The sequence below is a fragment of the Schistocerca americana genome, chromosome 4 (genome assembly GCF_021461395.2).
Source record: "Schistocerca americana isolate TAMUIC-IGC-003095 chromosome 4, iqSchAmer2.1, whole genome shotgun sequence".
Taxonomy (NCBI): Eukaryota; Metazoa; Arthropoda; class Insecta; order Orthoptera; family Acrididae; genus Schistocerca; species Schistocerca americana.
The window spans coordinates 285,673,785-285,689,606 of NC_060122.1; the positions used below are offsets into that span (position 1 = coordinate 285,673,785).

Below are 15,822 nucleotides of genomic sequence, written 5' to 3' on the forward strand. Positions count from 1 at the left end.
AACTGCAATATCCGAACATCCATCATTTTCTTCCATGGCTTCCCTAGCAGCCAGTTTCATGATTTCCTCACTGACCTCAAATACAGCTTTCTCTAATATTGCAGTCAATTTTTCAATTTTATTTGGTGGTTGATGTAAGTTCACAACTAAACAAAATGTTTTCCCTGCAGCCATGCCCTTGCCAATGGATCGTAAGGCATAAACTAATCTAGTATTGATTTCGTAAGGGCCACTTGCATCTTGTTTTGAACAACTCATAAATGAAATCACAGCTCAGCATTTAGTGCAAATTAAATCCAAAGCAATTGCTTAGGCCTTTTCTCCCACTGCCACTCTCACAAATTTTCTCACTCTGTGACTCACCACACTGTCTGCATTGTACAAATTTAGAAATTACATCTGATAATATTCTCAAATTTATAATAATGTTACTGCATCCCTTGTCACTTACAGTAAATTCATTGTAACTCTCTTGAAATGGTGAGAACTTCTTTGACGATGCACTTGTTGAAGAATTACAACTAGAAACATAGTTGCCAGGTGACAAACTCTTGTACAGAAAGCTTTCTAAACTTGTTTCCTCTAAATTGTCATTTCTTGAAAATGCATTTACGTTTCGTTTCGTAATCTTCAATAAACACAACAAAACACAGGTAAACAAGCACTGCAAACGTAAGTATAACAACTACTCGCAATCACACTTGAATAAAACTAACTGTGTGTTTGAAAGCGTGTTGTTTACAAACAGCAGAAACAAAAGAATATCAACCATTGCATTCCAAGGATAGCCAACACACTCAGGAGTTTAAAAAAAATCTAAAATATATGCAGGAAAGTGGGCATGGCAACAGGGTGAAATCCGTAAAGTGAAATAAATTTTATTCAAAAACTTTCTTCTTTCGTTGATCAATTTAAGTATCGTATAGCAGGGCTACTTTGCTCCAATATTTTAGACACATTGTACCAATGCTTGAAAATACCTAAGTTGAAAGTGAACAAATAAATTTGATAATTTCTAAGCAGTTACCTACAGCACAAAGTAATAATGTCTGAGTGAAGAGGTCTTTGGATTTTCATTCTATAATGAGTTACTCAATTTTTAAAAGTGGAGCGAAGTTTTCCATATGGGTGGGTTATTTTGCTCCACTTTCAAAATCAATGTAATTCCAATGGAAAAAATTGTATACAGCAACATCTGACACATAGTAAAGTTCAATTTTAAAATTTATTAAACAGAAAAAAATCCACATATAAAAATACAATATTTATTTTTCCAAAATTATTCCTATAAAAAGTAAATATTAGATTTTCTTGGATGCACCATATTCACCAAAAATGCAACAATTTTATATAGTCTAGGTACCATAACCTAATTAGCACACAATTCAGCATTGTCATTCAACACCACTCAGTTCAGGAATTTGGAAAAAGCCCCTTTTATTCACCATGTTGGGTAGTTCTATGCCTCCTACAATATCCTTCCATTCATAAAAGAGTTCATCTGGTTTTGATGGCCATTCCCACTATTTTTTGACTTAGTCATAGCACTTATTCTCGCCCCGTCTCATTAAAGATTTGAGTAACACCTGGATACAAATGAACCTCATAATGAAAGATCACAAAAGCACCAACTTCTCTCTTTACTGGTTTAATTTGTGGTCCTTGAGAGTACTGTAAGTTTTCCTCCTCTTCTTCGTGCTCTACTTCCTGAAGACATCTCTTCCTGTAAGACTCCCAGGATTCTTCATAAGAAAAGTCTTGAGTATAGTGATCTTCACTTCTCTTAGAATGCCAAATTTGCTTTCTTTTATGTTTTCCTGGTTGTCCACTAGGTGTTTGTGAAGTGGTTTCTGCCGCAACACCCACATTCTCCACCATTCTACTACTGGTACTGGTTCCATGAGAGAGACTTTTTCCAGATGAGATTGGAATCTTTCTTCTTTTCATGTGACCTCTATCCCCAGAATGTTGTGTGTTTCCTTTCTTTGAAGAATGAGCAGAAATGAATTACTCAGATCATCTTGTTGCACCTCTGTGTCCAAGGCATTCAAACAATGGTTCAACATAGCAGGGAAATATCGCACACTTCCTAACGCCACTTTGAACTCTACTTTTTACATTTGGCTGCATCACATCAAGAGCCCTTTTCAGCAGAGTGGGAAACTGATGTTTAGGAAGAACAGCACACTTCATTCCTGTTTGTCTCCACTCACACAGTACCTGCTGTATGCAACTTGCATGGGTTGAAAGAAGGCAACGTCTACAGGTTTGAGTGAGATGAGTTGAGTCTGGTGGAAGAAACACGAAATGAATGTCATTTTCTCTAAACATTTGGAAAATTAGGATGTTCAAATGTGTAGAGAGATTGTCAGCAATCACGACCTTTTTTCTTCAGCTTGGGCAGCAGTATGGTCTCAAACCGATAACTGTAGGTCACTGTGCAAGACTCAAGTTTCACACGGAATTTGCAGTCTCCCCTCCACAATGGCCAAAGGCCGGTCACGTGATTCCACCTCCACAAGGCGGGGCGTACTGCCAGCGCTCCTGGTTTTACTTGAGTGTACTATGTTGAGTACACCATCGCAGGTGTTCCTGTCTGTGATGCAGTGTCAAGGGTAACGTCGTCGAACTGTTCGTGCAGATGGTTGTACTAACATGTATAGGCGTTTACTAAACTTCGAAAATGTATTGTTGTAAGGCAGTGGCAAGAATTCGTGCTTCAAAGTCCACATTCTTTTGGGCTAGTTGCTTTGTTAAATGTAATCCGTGCAGAAGAAATTGGTTATTAAAGCGCATTTCCGTATTTCGCTATTTGAATTTCACATAGTGTCCACCAATATTTTTCGTTTCTTTAGATAAATATAAGCGTGTACTAGAAACATACTTCTGTGCAATGTTATTCAAAAGAACAAGTTTCCAAAACTAATAACACACACATATTTTCGATATGCAATAGATACATAAGGTAATTCATAATAATGGCAACAGAGTTTGTCACGGCAGCAAATACATGTGGTTATTGTACAATGCTTTAAAACCATTCAGCAGCTTGCTGAGGACGACTGTATGGAAAATATTGACAGTTTAATAATTATTGTATCCTATTTGAGCAGCAAATGGACAAAATGTTGGAAAATCCTTCAGCCGACTGTAAAACTCTGAAAAGTCATATCCCATGTATTGCCAAACTATGCAATAAATGTTATATCAGCCTAAGACATGGATATATTATGAACATAATGCTTGAAGTATGCGGAATAAAATCTCAGAAGAAAACCAGCAGACAGCAACTTCAACAAAGAAACGAAACGAACAATGAACTGTTTGCATCTGCTAAATGTTTATGTACAAAGAAATAGCCAACTCGTTACAGCGCGTTAAAGTGAAAATTTCACGAAGTTAAGCCCTTTTAATTGCCGTACATGAAATTAAAGCCTACTCCTTCGGCAATTTTGTCACAGACATTTTATTTTGAACAATAAAAACATCACAGTAGAAACTCATGTTCGCTACACACGAAAGTTAATAAGAAAAATATTTATTTTGAGAAACAAAACGGAGAAAGAGTACAAACTTTTGTTATGTCACTTAATGTTCTACGCTCTTTTTTGGCTGTACGTTTATAAACAACTCGTGGTAAAAACCTGAAAAGAATCTGTGCAATCTGGCTGTAGTGCACTTTGCTGGTTTTGCTTACAGACACAAAGCAGGCGATAGTGTTTGTTTTCTGGCGGGAAAGGCAACATAGTACACTCAAGTAAAACCAGGAGCGCTGGCAGTCACGCCCCGCCTCAGGGAGGTGGAATCACGTGACCGGCGTGTGGCCGTTGTGGAGGGGAGACTGCAAATTCCGTGTGAAACTTGAGACTTGCAGGTCACTGTGTCAAAACATCCTGAACTAGAAAGATTGTACCTACCCTTTGGTCCTGTGTCTGTCCATGTGTCCCACAGTTGCCCAGACTTGTTGATGACATAGGGTGGCAAAAGCTCCCCTACTGCACTGCCACACATTACAATGGAGCAATTAGAATTAAAGAAGTTACAAATCCTTTCTGGGTATTTTGCACCTCAGTGACAGATAACTCAGCTTTTACCAGGATCGTCTGAGAGATTTTTCTCATCTAGCTTCCAGATATGTGATAGTGTTACATCTCTTGATACACTGGACAGATTTTCAACGTATTTACACAACATGGTTTCATCAATAGCTGCCCTGCTGCATTTGATGTTGGTGGCATATCTTTCAGTCAACTGAGGATGTCATTGAAGGAAACCTTTTGTCCAATCTTTCCCTGGTATATTGTTGGAAAATGCTTTCACATTATGCCCTGTTCTATCCGGATAAGATTTAACGCAGACCAGCAGAATTTAAGGGAAAGCCATAATCAATCATAATTTCTATATACGATGCAAACACATTCTCCTCATCTCCATTAAAAACAGGCTTCATTTCTGTGGTATTTTGGTGTTTTTGCTTCAGTTTGTTTAAAATCATGCATCTTGGGATCTTTTAAGTGATCAGCAGCCTTTCTATGGGGAAAATGTGCCATTTCTGATACTTTCCAGGCATTGTTCCATATGTTGGGGTGATTAATCAATGTGTCGACTTGCTCCTGGTTCTCTTTTATAGTCATAAACCATATCTATGAGAAATAATATAGAAATATAACTAAAATACATTTTGTAGAAATAAGAGGGGTTACTCTGCTCCATTTTATGATGGGTGCAAAGTAGCCCCCATAATTGTTGAAAATGTAACCTCATTTGTTTGTTTTTGAATAAGAGAAAAACAAAACGCAACTGCATTGTCAGGCGGAGTAAATTTTAATTCAGCATTACATTCTACAACAAATAGTCATATACTTACCCTTTCAGTAATAAAAACACTCAACAACTAAACACAAAATGGCTGACCCAGAAAGTACCGGAAGGGAGACTGATGTAATCTATGATTTAAAGCTGAAAGCTTTTGGTTTTAGTTGATTTATCCTCCAGAGGGCTTTGAAACTTTTTCATTTCTGTAGCAAAGTAACCCTCATAGGAGCAATGTAGCCCCAATTTACAGTACTAATTCTGTTACCCAGAGTTTCACCTTCCTTTTATCTATATTTATCTGTATAGCGTCTGTGATTGCCGTTTTTAGGGATGTCCATTCCTCTTCAACTGTACTGCCCACTTTGGTATTCATTACCACAGTATCTACAGTCTTACAGAATTTCAAGCATGTCATTCCTCAGTATTTAAGTATTCCATCTTTTTCTAGTGTGATTCTTATGGACAATGCTTAATGCCTTCACAGGCACATTTTTTGTGGTCACTCAAAGTAGTTAATTTTTTTTTTGTCATATTATAATTGTGATCAATTGTGACTATTTTATTTTTTGGTAATTCTACTTCTGTGAATTAACACGAAAAATATGGTGGTTTGTTTATCTCCCACAGCACTTTTGTGATTTCTAGTTTTGGCATACATTTCCTACTTAGAAACAAAGTGTCCCATGGCCCTAAAAGCTATATTTCACAATAAACACAATATAGCTAGTGCAGTGTACTACCACTAGGTGCCAGAGGATACAGAAGTGGTACAACATAATCCCATAAACAAAGTACAGAAATAGTTACTGGTAGGCATATCCCCCACAGTCCATGAAAGGGTTAAACTCCAATCTGTTCTTCATCATTACTACATAGTGATCCAAGTCCATTATTTGCTTCTGGTTATGCCTTACAATCCACTACCTGATTATTGAATCTCTGTCTGACCATCCTGTGACCCAGCTGGAATTCTTTCAGCCCCCCCCCCCCCCCCAACCCCACCACGCCTTTTCCAACTATATCTATTACTCTTATCCCAAAGACAAGCGCAGCAAAGAGTACGAATTACTGTACAATCAGCTTAACAGCTCATGCATCTCAGTGTTAACAAGTATAATATACTGATGAATGGGAAAAGAAAACTGAGAAACTTTTATAATGTTAGATGGCAACCAGTTACACTATGGGAAATGTAAAGCCACCTGAGAGGCACTGTTAACGCTGCACCTGATAACAAAAGCTAGATTTAAGAAAAATCAAAATACCTTCGTAAGATTTGTCAAGGTACAAAAAGACTTTGATAATATAAAATGGTGCAAGATTATAAGAAAACTAGAAGCTATAGAGAAAGATGAGTAATATTATCTACAAGAACCAAGAGATACAATAAGAATACGAGACCAAGAAGTGTTCCGATTAAAAAGGCTGCAAGACAGGGATGCAGCCTTTCGCCCCTACCAATCAAGCTATACATCAAAGAAGCAATGACGGAAATAAAAGAAAGGCGCAGAAGTAGGTTTAAAATTCAGAGTGAAAGGATATAAATGATAAGAAGGAAGTACAAAAATGTTCAAGGAAATTCAAGAATACAGAAATAGAAGTTCCTGAGGAATAAAAAAATAGGAAGTGCAGGGAAGCTAAGATGAAATGGCTGCGTGAAAAATGTGAAGAAATTGAAAAAGTGAAGAAATTGGAAAAGAAATGATTGTCTGAAGAACTGACTCAGCGCATAAAGGAAAGTCAAAACAATCTTCGGTGACACTAAAAGCAAGAGTGGTAGCATAAAGAGTGCAACTGGAATTCCACTGTTAAATGCAGAGGAGAGGGCAGATACGTGGAAAGAGTACATTGAAGGCCTCTATGAAGGAGATTTGTCTGATGTGATAAAAGAAGAAACAGGAGCCAATTTAGAAGAGATAGGGAGTACAGTATTAGAAATCAAATAAGGCAGAAGAGGTAGATAACATCCCATCAGAATTTTTAAAATCATTGGGGCAAGTGGTAACAAAACAACTCATCACGGTGTGTAGAATGTATGAGTCTGGGGACATGCCATCTGACTTTCAAAAAAATATCATCCACACAATTCCGAAAACTCCAAGAGCTGACAAGTGCGAGAATTATCGCACAATCAGCTTAACAGTTAATGCATCCAAGTTGCTAACAAGGATAATATACAGAAGAATGGAAGAGAAAATGGAGGATGTAGTAAATGTTGATCACTTTGGCTTTAGGAAAGGTAAGGGCACCGAAGAGGCATTTCTGATGCAGCAGTTGGTAATGGAAGTAAGACCAAAGACAAATCAAAACACGTTCATTGGATTTGTCGGCCTGGAAAAAGCTTTCACCAATGTAAATTCGTGCAAAATGCTCAAAATTCTGAGAAAAATAGGGGTAAGCTACAGGGAAAGACGGCTAATGTACAATATGCAGAAGGGCTAACAGGGAATATTAAGAGTGGACAACCAAGTATAAAATGCTTGGATTAAAAACGGTGTAAGACTGGGATGTAGTCTTTCCCCCCCCTACTGTTTGAACTGTAAATTGAAGAATCAATGACGGAAATAAAAGAAAGGTTCAAGAGAGGAATTAAAATTCAAGGTGAAAGGATATCAATGATATGATTTGCTGATGACATCGCTATCCTGAGTGGAAATGAAGAATTACATGATATGCTGTAAGGAATGAACAATCTAACGAGTACAGAATACGGACCGAGAGTAAATCGAAGAAAGACAAAGGTAATGAGAAGTAGCAGAAATGAGAACAGCGAGAAACTTAACATCAGGATTGATGGCCACGAAGTAAATGAAGTTAAGGAATTCTGCTACCTAGGTAGCAAAATAACCTATGACAGATGGAGCAAGGAGGACATAAAAAGCAGACTAGCACTAGCAAAAAGGGCATTCTTGGCCAAGAGAAGTCTACTAGTATCAAACATAGGCCTTATTTTGAGGAAGAAATTTCTCATAGTGTATATCTGAAGCACAGCATTGTATGGCAGTGAAACATGGATTGTGGGAAAACCAGAACAGGAGAGAATCAAAGCATCTGGGATGTGGTGCTACAGGTTAATGTTGAAAACTAGATGGGCTGACAAGGCAAGGAATGAGGTGGTTCTGTGCAGAATCAGAGAGGAAAGGAATATGTAGAAAACACTGCCATGGGGAAGGGATAGGATGATGGGACATCTGTTGAGACAGCAGGGAATGACTTCCATGGTACTAGAGGGAGCTGCAGAGGACAAAAACTGTGTAGGAAGACAGAGATTGGAATACATCCAGCAAATAATTGAAGACATATGCTGCAAGTGCTGCTCTGAGATGAAGAGATTGGCACAGGGGAGGAATGTACCGCAAAAGACCAAGTCTTAGAAAGTAACTAAAATATGATGGTGCCAAGCCGTGTCGTATGCCTTATGTAGGTCAAAGAAGATTGTGACAAGCGGTTGGAATTTAGAAAAAGGCTGTCAGATTGCTATTTCCAATCTGAGTAAATAGTCAGTTACAGATCGTTCTTTCCGGAAGCCACACTGATACAGGGACAAATGGCCCTGAGACTCAAGTACCCAACATAATCAGAAGCTAACCATCATCTTGAGCAGTTTACGAAGTATTTTGGTCAGCCTATTAGGTCAGTAGCTGTCCAGAGATGTTGGGTTCTTCTCAGGCTTCAGTATAGGGATAACTATGCTGTATCGCCATTGTGAGGGGAAGACACCCACGAGCCAAATGTAGCTGAAGAATCTGAGATGTTGCCTCTGGGTAAAATCAAAGTGTAGGATCATCTGGTTGCGGATGAAATCCGGGTCTGACGCCAAGTCATGTGAATGGGTCTGAAGCCAAGTCATGTGAAGAGGTAAGAGCCTGCAACAAACACACAAGGGTTTCTTCAACACATCATCTCTACCGGAGAAAAGTAGCAGGATAGGATGATGACTCTGACACTGTCACTGTCACGAGAAGTTTTGCAAGGACCGATGGATCAGTACACAGAACACCCTGTACAACAAGACCCGGACAGTTAATTGTTGCTGGTGGCCCAGAAGTCTATGGAGGTTGGACCAAACCTGGGATGAAGAGGGAGGGAACATAGCACTCACAGCATTCCTTTTCACTCTGCTTAATAACATATTGAAGGTTAGCTTGGAGATGCCTAAAAGCAATGAGTGTTGGTCTGTGAGAGATGTTTAAATCTTTGCAGTGCCTGTCGGCAGTCCTGAGTAGCAACTGCAACATCCTTGGTTCACCACGGTACCACTGACAAGGGGGACCTATTGATAGAGGGACACCACTTCCAACGACGTGAAGAACAGTGTTAGAGATGTCTTGCAAAACCACATCAATGCAATCGTAGCAACAGTTCGAAGTGTACAGAAAACATATTTAAAGGCCAACTGACTCTGTGGAATGTCCAACGTGGGCGCCTGTGTGCCCTGGCAGTGGCAGGAGAATGATCGACTTGCCAGGAAGCGGTTATTGTGACAAAGACCATCATGGGGTGACCAATGTGGTGAAGCCATGAGAGCAGGGGAGGAGATCATGAGACTGACAGCAGAAAAGGTGGCATGAGCAGCACTGAAGTGGGTACAAAAACCGCCACTGAGGAAATACAAATCAAATCAGAGTCTGTATGTAATAAGTTCGTCAATTAGAAGTCCTCACCCACCAAAATGGCACTTCCCCACAGGGGGTGGTGTGCATTGAAGTCCCCGAGGAGGAGAAAAGCCGAAAATGAGGAGGAAAAGCAAACAAACCAAAACCACAAGACAAGTCCTCCACCCACCAAAATGGCACTTCCCCACAGGGGGTGGCGTGCATTGAAGTCCCCGAGGAGGAGATACGGGGGTGGGAGTTGCTATGTTAAGGTAGGCAGTTCAACATAAGAAAGTAGCCTACCTGGAGGGAGGTAGACATTGCAAAAGGTGATTGCTAGTGACATTTCGCTCTTTTTACAGCTGCTATGCGTGAAGCGTTCAGTGAATTCGAAAGTAAAATTCTACGTACCGACTTGACAGAAATCCTTGGAAGTTCTGGTCTTACATTAAATCAGTAAGTGGCTCAAAACAGCATATCCAGACACTCTGGGATGATGATGGCATTGAAACAGAGGATGACACGCGTAAAGCTGAAATACTAAACACCTTTTTCCAAAGCTGTTTCACAGAGAAAGACCGCACTGCAGTTCCTTCTCTAAATCCTCACACAAACGAAAAAATGGCTGACATCGAAATAAGTGTCCAAGGAATAGAAAAGCAACTGGAATCACTCAACAGAGGAAAGTCCACTGGACCTGACAGGATACCAATTCGATTCTACACAGAGTACGTGAAACAACTTGCCCCCCTTCTAACAGCTGTGTACCACAAGTCTCTAGAGGAACGGAAGGTTCCACATGATTGGAAAAGAGCACAGGTAGCCCCAGTCTTCCAGAAGGGTTGTCGAGCAGATGTGCAAAACTACAGATCTATATCTCTGACATCGATCTGTTGTAGAATTTTAGATCATGTTTTTTGCTCACGTATCATGTCATTTCTGGAAACCCAGAATCTACTCTGTAGGAATCAACATGGATTTCGGAAACAGTGATCGTGTGAGACCCAACTCGCTTTATTTGTTCATGAGACCCAGAAAATATTAGATACAGGCTCCCAGGTAGATGCCATTTTCCTTGACTTCCGGAAGGTGTTCGATACAGTTCCACACTGTCGCCTGATAAAGTAAGAGCCTACGGAATATCAGACCAGCTGTGTGGCTGGATTGAAGAGTTTTTAGCAAACAGAACACAGCATGTTGTTCTCAACGGAGAGACGTCTACAGACGTTAAAGTAACCTCTGGCGTGCCACAGGGGAGTGTTATGGGACCACTGCTTTTCACAATATATATAAATGACCTAGTAGATAGTGTCGGAAGTTCCATGTGGCTTTTCGCAGATGATCCTGTAGTACACAGGGAAGTTGCAGCATTAGAAAATTGCAGTGAAATGCAGGAAGATCTGCAGCTGATAGGCACTCTGTGCAGGGAGTGGCAACTGACCCTTAACATAGACAAATGTAATGTATTGCTAATACATAGAAAGAAGGATCCTCTATTGTATGATTATATGAGAGCAGAACGAACACTGGTACCAGTTACTTCTGTAAAATATCTGGGAGTATGCGTGCGAAATGATTTGAAGTGGAATGATCATATAGAATTAGTTGTTGGTAAGGTGGATGCCAGGTTGAGATTCATTGGGAGAGTCCTTAGAAAATGTAGTCCATCAACAAAGGAGGTGGCTTACAAAAACGCTCGTTCGACCTATACTTGAGTATTGCTCATCAGTGTGGGATCCATACCAGGTCGGGTTGACAGAGGAGATAGAGAAGATCCAAAGAAGAGCGGCGCGTTTCGTCACAGGGTTATTTGGTAAGCGTGATAGTGTTACGGAGATGTTTAGCAAACTCAAGTGGCAGACTCTGCAAGAGAGGCAGTCTGCATTGAGGTGTAGCTTGCTGTCCAGGTTTCGAGAGGGTGCGCTTCTGGATGAGGTATCGAATATATTGCTTCCCCCTACTTATACCTACTGAGGAGATCATGAATATAAAATTAGAGAGATTCGAGCGCGCAAGGAGGCTTTCCGGCAGTCGTTCTTCTTGCGAACCATATGCGACTGGAACAGGAAAGGGAGGTAATGACAGTGGCACGTAAAGTGCCCTCCACCACACACCGTTGGGTGGCTTGCGGAGTATAAATGTAGATGTAGGTAGATGTAGATGCTGCTTCCAGGTTGGCACGAAAGGGGATCTGGGGTTTGAACTGAAGTACCAACCCCACTAGATGCTGTCTCAGGGCCAGCACAGTTTTGAAAGAACACCTGATAACCATGAAACATTGGGGAGTGGTCATCATGGAAGTGAGTTACTTGAAGAGCGAGACAGAACGCAAAATAAGAGGAAACAAGTTGTACTTCTGGTAGATGACAGTAATATCTGTTGCAATTCCACTGGATTATCGTATGGCGACGTTCCAGATTAGTCATAAAGAAGCCAAAGGGAGGTTATGTCACTCTGGCAGTGGTCGTCAGCAATGAGGATAGGGTGCATTCACAAAAACTGGGTCTGATTCAAAGTGAGGAGGAGGGGGAAAGCCCCTCGAGATGCCGGGGAAGCCTCGTCCTTGAACTTGTGCTGCTTCTCCTCCCCCCCCCCCACCCCCCTCGGAGGGAGGGAGGAGTGTTGTCAGTAAGGGAATAGGTGGAAGCAATGTCCAGATTGGACAGAGAACAAACAGCTTTGGGGCCCTCGTAGCATGGGTCCCTCGTCTGACTATGTTGCAGGCTTCCTCTCTTGCGAATACTGAGGAGGTGTGTTGCGAGAGGGAGCCCCGTCCCTAGCAGGAGCCAAAGAAGAGGCAAAGTAGATGAGAGATTCACAAGGTGAAGTCTGTCAAACCTCTTCCGGACCTCTTAGTAGCTGAGACGGTCAAGGATATTTATTTATTGGATTCTTTTTTTCTTTGTAAACACTGGACCCTCTGGTGAGTGAAGAGAATGTAGACCAGAGCAGTTTACACAGTTAGGCGATGGGGTACAAGGGCTCCCCAAATGAAGAGGGCAGCCACAGTCACCACAGATGTGAGTGGGATCACATTGTGAGGACATGTGGCTGAACCTGAGGTAATGGGAGCTGGAATGAATAGTTTGGCCTTCACATTTATATACCATTACCTCAACCTTCTCAGGCAGGGTATCCCCTTCAAATGCCAGGATGAAAGTGCCTGTCTACACTACTGTCCTTACAGTCTCTCTGGACATGCTGGACGAAATGAAGGCCATGTCATTCCAGATTAGCCATAGGCCTAAGTTCATCATCAGAATGGAGGAGAAGGTCTCTATGGAAAATTGCACCCTTGTCATATTGAGAGACTTGTGAGGAGCGATATTCACTGGGATGTTTCCTAATCAGTCACAGGTATGGAGGGAGGCCGACTGGCTGGCAGAAGTTGTCTTTGTAAGGAGGGAGCCAGACCTTAGACCGGAAGAGCAGCCGGAGAGATTAACACATTTCATGTGCCAAACGTCCGCCCTGGTGCCGCCCACTATGATCAGGGGCTCACCTCGTAGGTGCCACCCAGCTACAGCAACAGCTGCCTGGCATGATCATCATTGCTGAGAGTTCTGATGCTTAAAAGGTAAGCACCCACTAAGCATTCACAACCCAGGTACCACCAGTCTGACCCCTGTTGTGTCAGCGGACTCAGCCGGATGGGTACATAACAGCCCATCACATGGAATGGCTATCAAGCTAGTTACCTAGCAAGGAGGCGAAAGGGCTGTGACAAGCAGGGAGAGGGAGGGGGAGGGGGAGAGGGACCCACGTCAAAGATGCTAGGGAGGGAGTTCTCCCCAACTGGCTCACATTACAGATTTCAAATTTAGAGGCTGAGGTCAAACCCCTAAGGGTGATCAAAGAAGAAAAGCCAAAAAGGAGGAGGAAAAGCAAACAAACCAAAACCACAAACCAAAACCACAAGACAAAATGAAGTCAGGAGGATAGCTGAGGTGACATAAATAAGAGCACCAAGAAAGGGAAAGAAAGGGGCAAAGAAAAGGAATAAGGACAGGGAGGGAGAAGGAAGGGTAAGGTAAAGCAGCCCGGAAAAGAAGAAAGGCTGTACTTCTATAAAAACACAAGATTTCATTATGATTTGGATATTTTCGTTATGATTTGGATTTTTAAGTTGACTGGGTCAAAAATTATGAAATATTTAATGTTTTAGTTGTAAACAAAATAACAGACCATCAGAGTGACTATTTGTTACAGACAAACACATCCCCCATGAAAGACTAAGAAAAACCCATAAATATATCAACTACAGGTGAGACATTTTTGTCCAAATGGCAGTTGTAGGGATTTTGAAAAATGCAGCAGCTGTAGTGTTAAACATTGGGTTTAATTTGAAGAAGAAACTTCTGAAAATGTATGTTTGGAGTACAGCATTGTATGGTAGTGAATCATACAACTCGTGAAAATAAGATAACTGAAGAGCTTGAGATGTGTTACAGAAGGATGCTGAAAATTGGGCAGATTGATAAGAGACTGAGGTTTTTAGTAGAACTAGCAAAGAAAGGAATGTATGGAAACACTAAAGAAGAGGGCAAATGATACACTGTGTTAAGACATCAGGGAATAACTTCCATGGCACAAGACGGAGTTGTAGAGGGCAGAAACTGAAGGGGAAGACAGAGTTTGGAATACATCCAAAAAATAATTGAGGGCAGTGGGTGCAGGTGCTATTTTGATATAAAGAGTGTGGCACAAGAGAGGAATTTATGGAGTGCTACCTCAGATGGCTGAAAAAAAAAAAAAAACCACACACATATTCTTGAAATTAAAAAAGTGTTAAACAGAGAGAACACCAATATCTGTTGGAGATACCACTATACAACATACATTGCAACAACTGATTTTAATATCATAATTTTGATCAACAGTGAAAAATTATTGCTTTAATGTTCTGAAATATAGACGCTTTAATGTTCTGAAATATGGATGGCTTGTTTTTTTTCTTTTTTTGCAAGTAGAGATTTCTCAGTTAACCCCTGGAACCGGGAAAATAATAATAATGCAATGCGATGACATTATAACTGTCACTCAGATATATAAGCACCCACAATCACAAATTTTGGTGTCTATGAACTCACCTCTCATGTTCAAAAGATTCTTTAATGTCATATATAATCAATTCTCACTTACTTGACCATACAGGGGAATTATTAACATTCTTCGATAACTAGTACTGACATCCAAAACATTTTTCCAGCGCTTGACTGCTGCTGAAAAGAACTTGGAAAAAACGTGATTGAATTTAATGCAACGGAGATACCTGTTTAAAGAAACACACCTTTCTAGGTCGATGATGTGCAGGGGTGGCACTTCATTGTGGCCAGCTGTACCCACTGCACATGCAGGGCTATCTGTGCAGGCCGCGATAGACCACACTCTGTCGTTCAAGTCAATCTCCACGTGCTCTTCCCACACGTAATCATCTGCTGCTGTCCACAGCTAAACAATTAAGTGTAAGGAATGTAGGTGTGGCATACCATAACAAACACAAAAGTTCTACATGTATATTTAATTAAAAAAAAACTGAAGAATGGGGGTTTCAATGTCACAAACATATTTCTCCTCATAAAGCAGGCAAAGAGTGAGTAAGAGAAAACATTGAGATTCACAGTTTATTTCACTTGTGGAAGAGAATTATGTTCTCAGATCATGTAAAAGAATCCCAAACGTAAAGTAATACTAACAGTTATCTAGTACCTTCTATTTGACACTAAATACCCAGCACTCTAACAAAAACATAATGCTATTTTACATTATTTGGTAGGGTTCAAGATATTGGGTTGTACCATGAAACGACAATGAATACTGTCAAAGTACAGCTATCCACACCATATGGATTAATTCCAGAGAATGCAACCACAAAAAAATTATAAAAGATGGCTGATATTTGAAGGGCTTATCCCCTGCCATTATCAAGGTATAGACTGCATGCCTTGAGAATAACAGGGATTTATTTGCCAAAGACTACAACATACATTTCTTGGTTGGTCATTCCTTTGACACAAACCCTTACTCCTGAGTAATTTTACATCTACAGACAAAACTATAATCATTCTAAAAAAAAATGAAAGCACATGAGCTGTCAAAGGTGTTATTGGTCAAGGTATAGAAGTCATTCACAGTTTCCCGAAAAACTGAATTGAGGGGAGAAGGCTGGAGCTAAAGACTGACATATTGATGACTGAACAAGTTCCATCTGCCATACTAAAATGAATGGGAATGCCACTATTCTATAAGTCTGTGAATACATGTTCCATTAAATTGCATTGGTGCCTCACATGGGGGAATCACGCAGGAGGAAGAAAGATGGGGTAGCTGATGGGTCATGTTAACTAACTCTTAGTTTTTCAGATCCCTATATGGAGGGAGATGGACATTACAGGAAAACCCATAGCTGTCT

General features: G+C 40.7%; 1 protein-coding gene across 1 annotated transcript in view; it reads right to left on the bottom strand.

Annotated features, from left to right (window-relative positions):
• LOC124613417 (F-box/WD repeat-containing protein 4-like) overlaps positions 1–15,822 on the bottom strand; it is a 133,217-nt gene that overhangs the window by 41,182 nt on the left and 76,213 nt on the right. Inside the window, exon 9 of the mRNA XM_047142119.1 lies at positions 14,701–14,861. Coding sequence (XP_046998075.1) covers positions 14,701–14,861 — 161 coding nt within the window. The remainder of the gene's footprint in view (positions 1–14,700; positions 14,862–15,822) is intronic.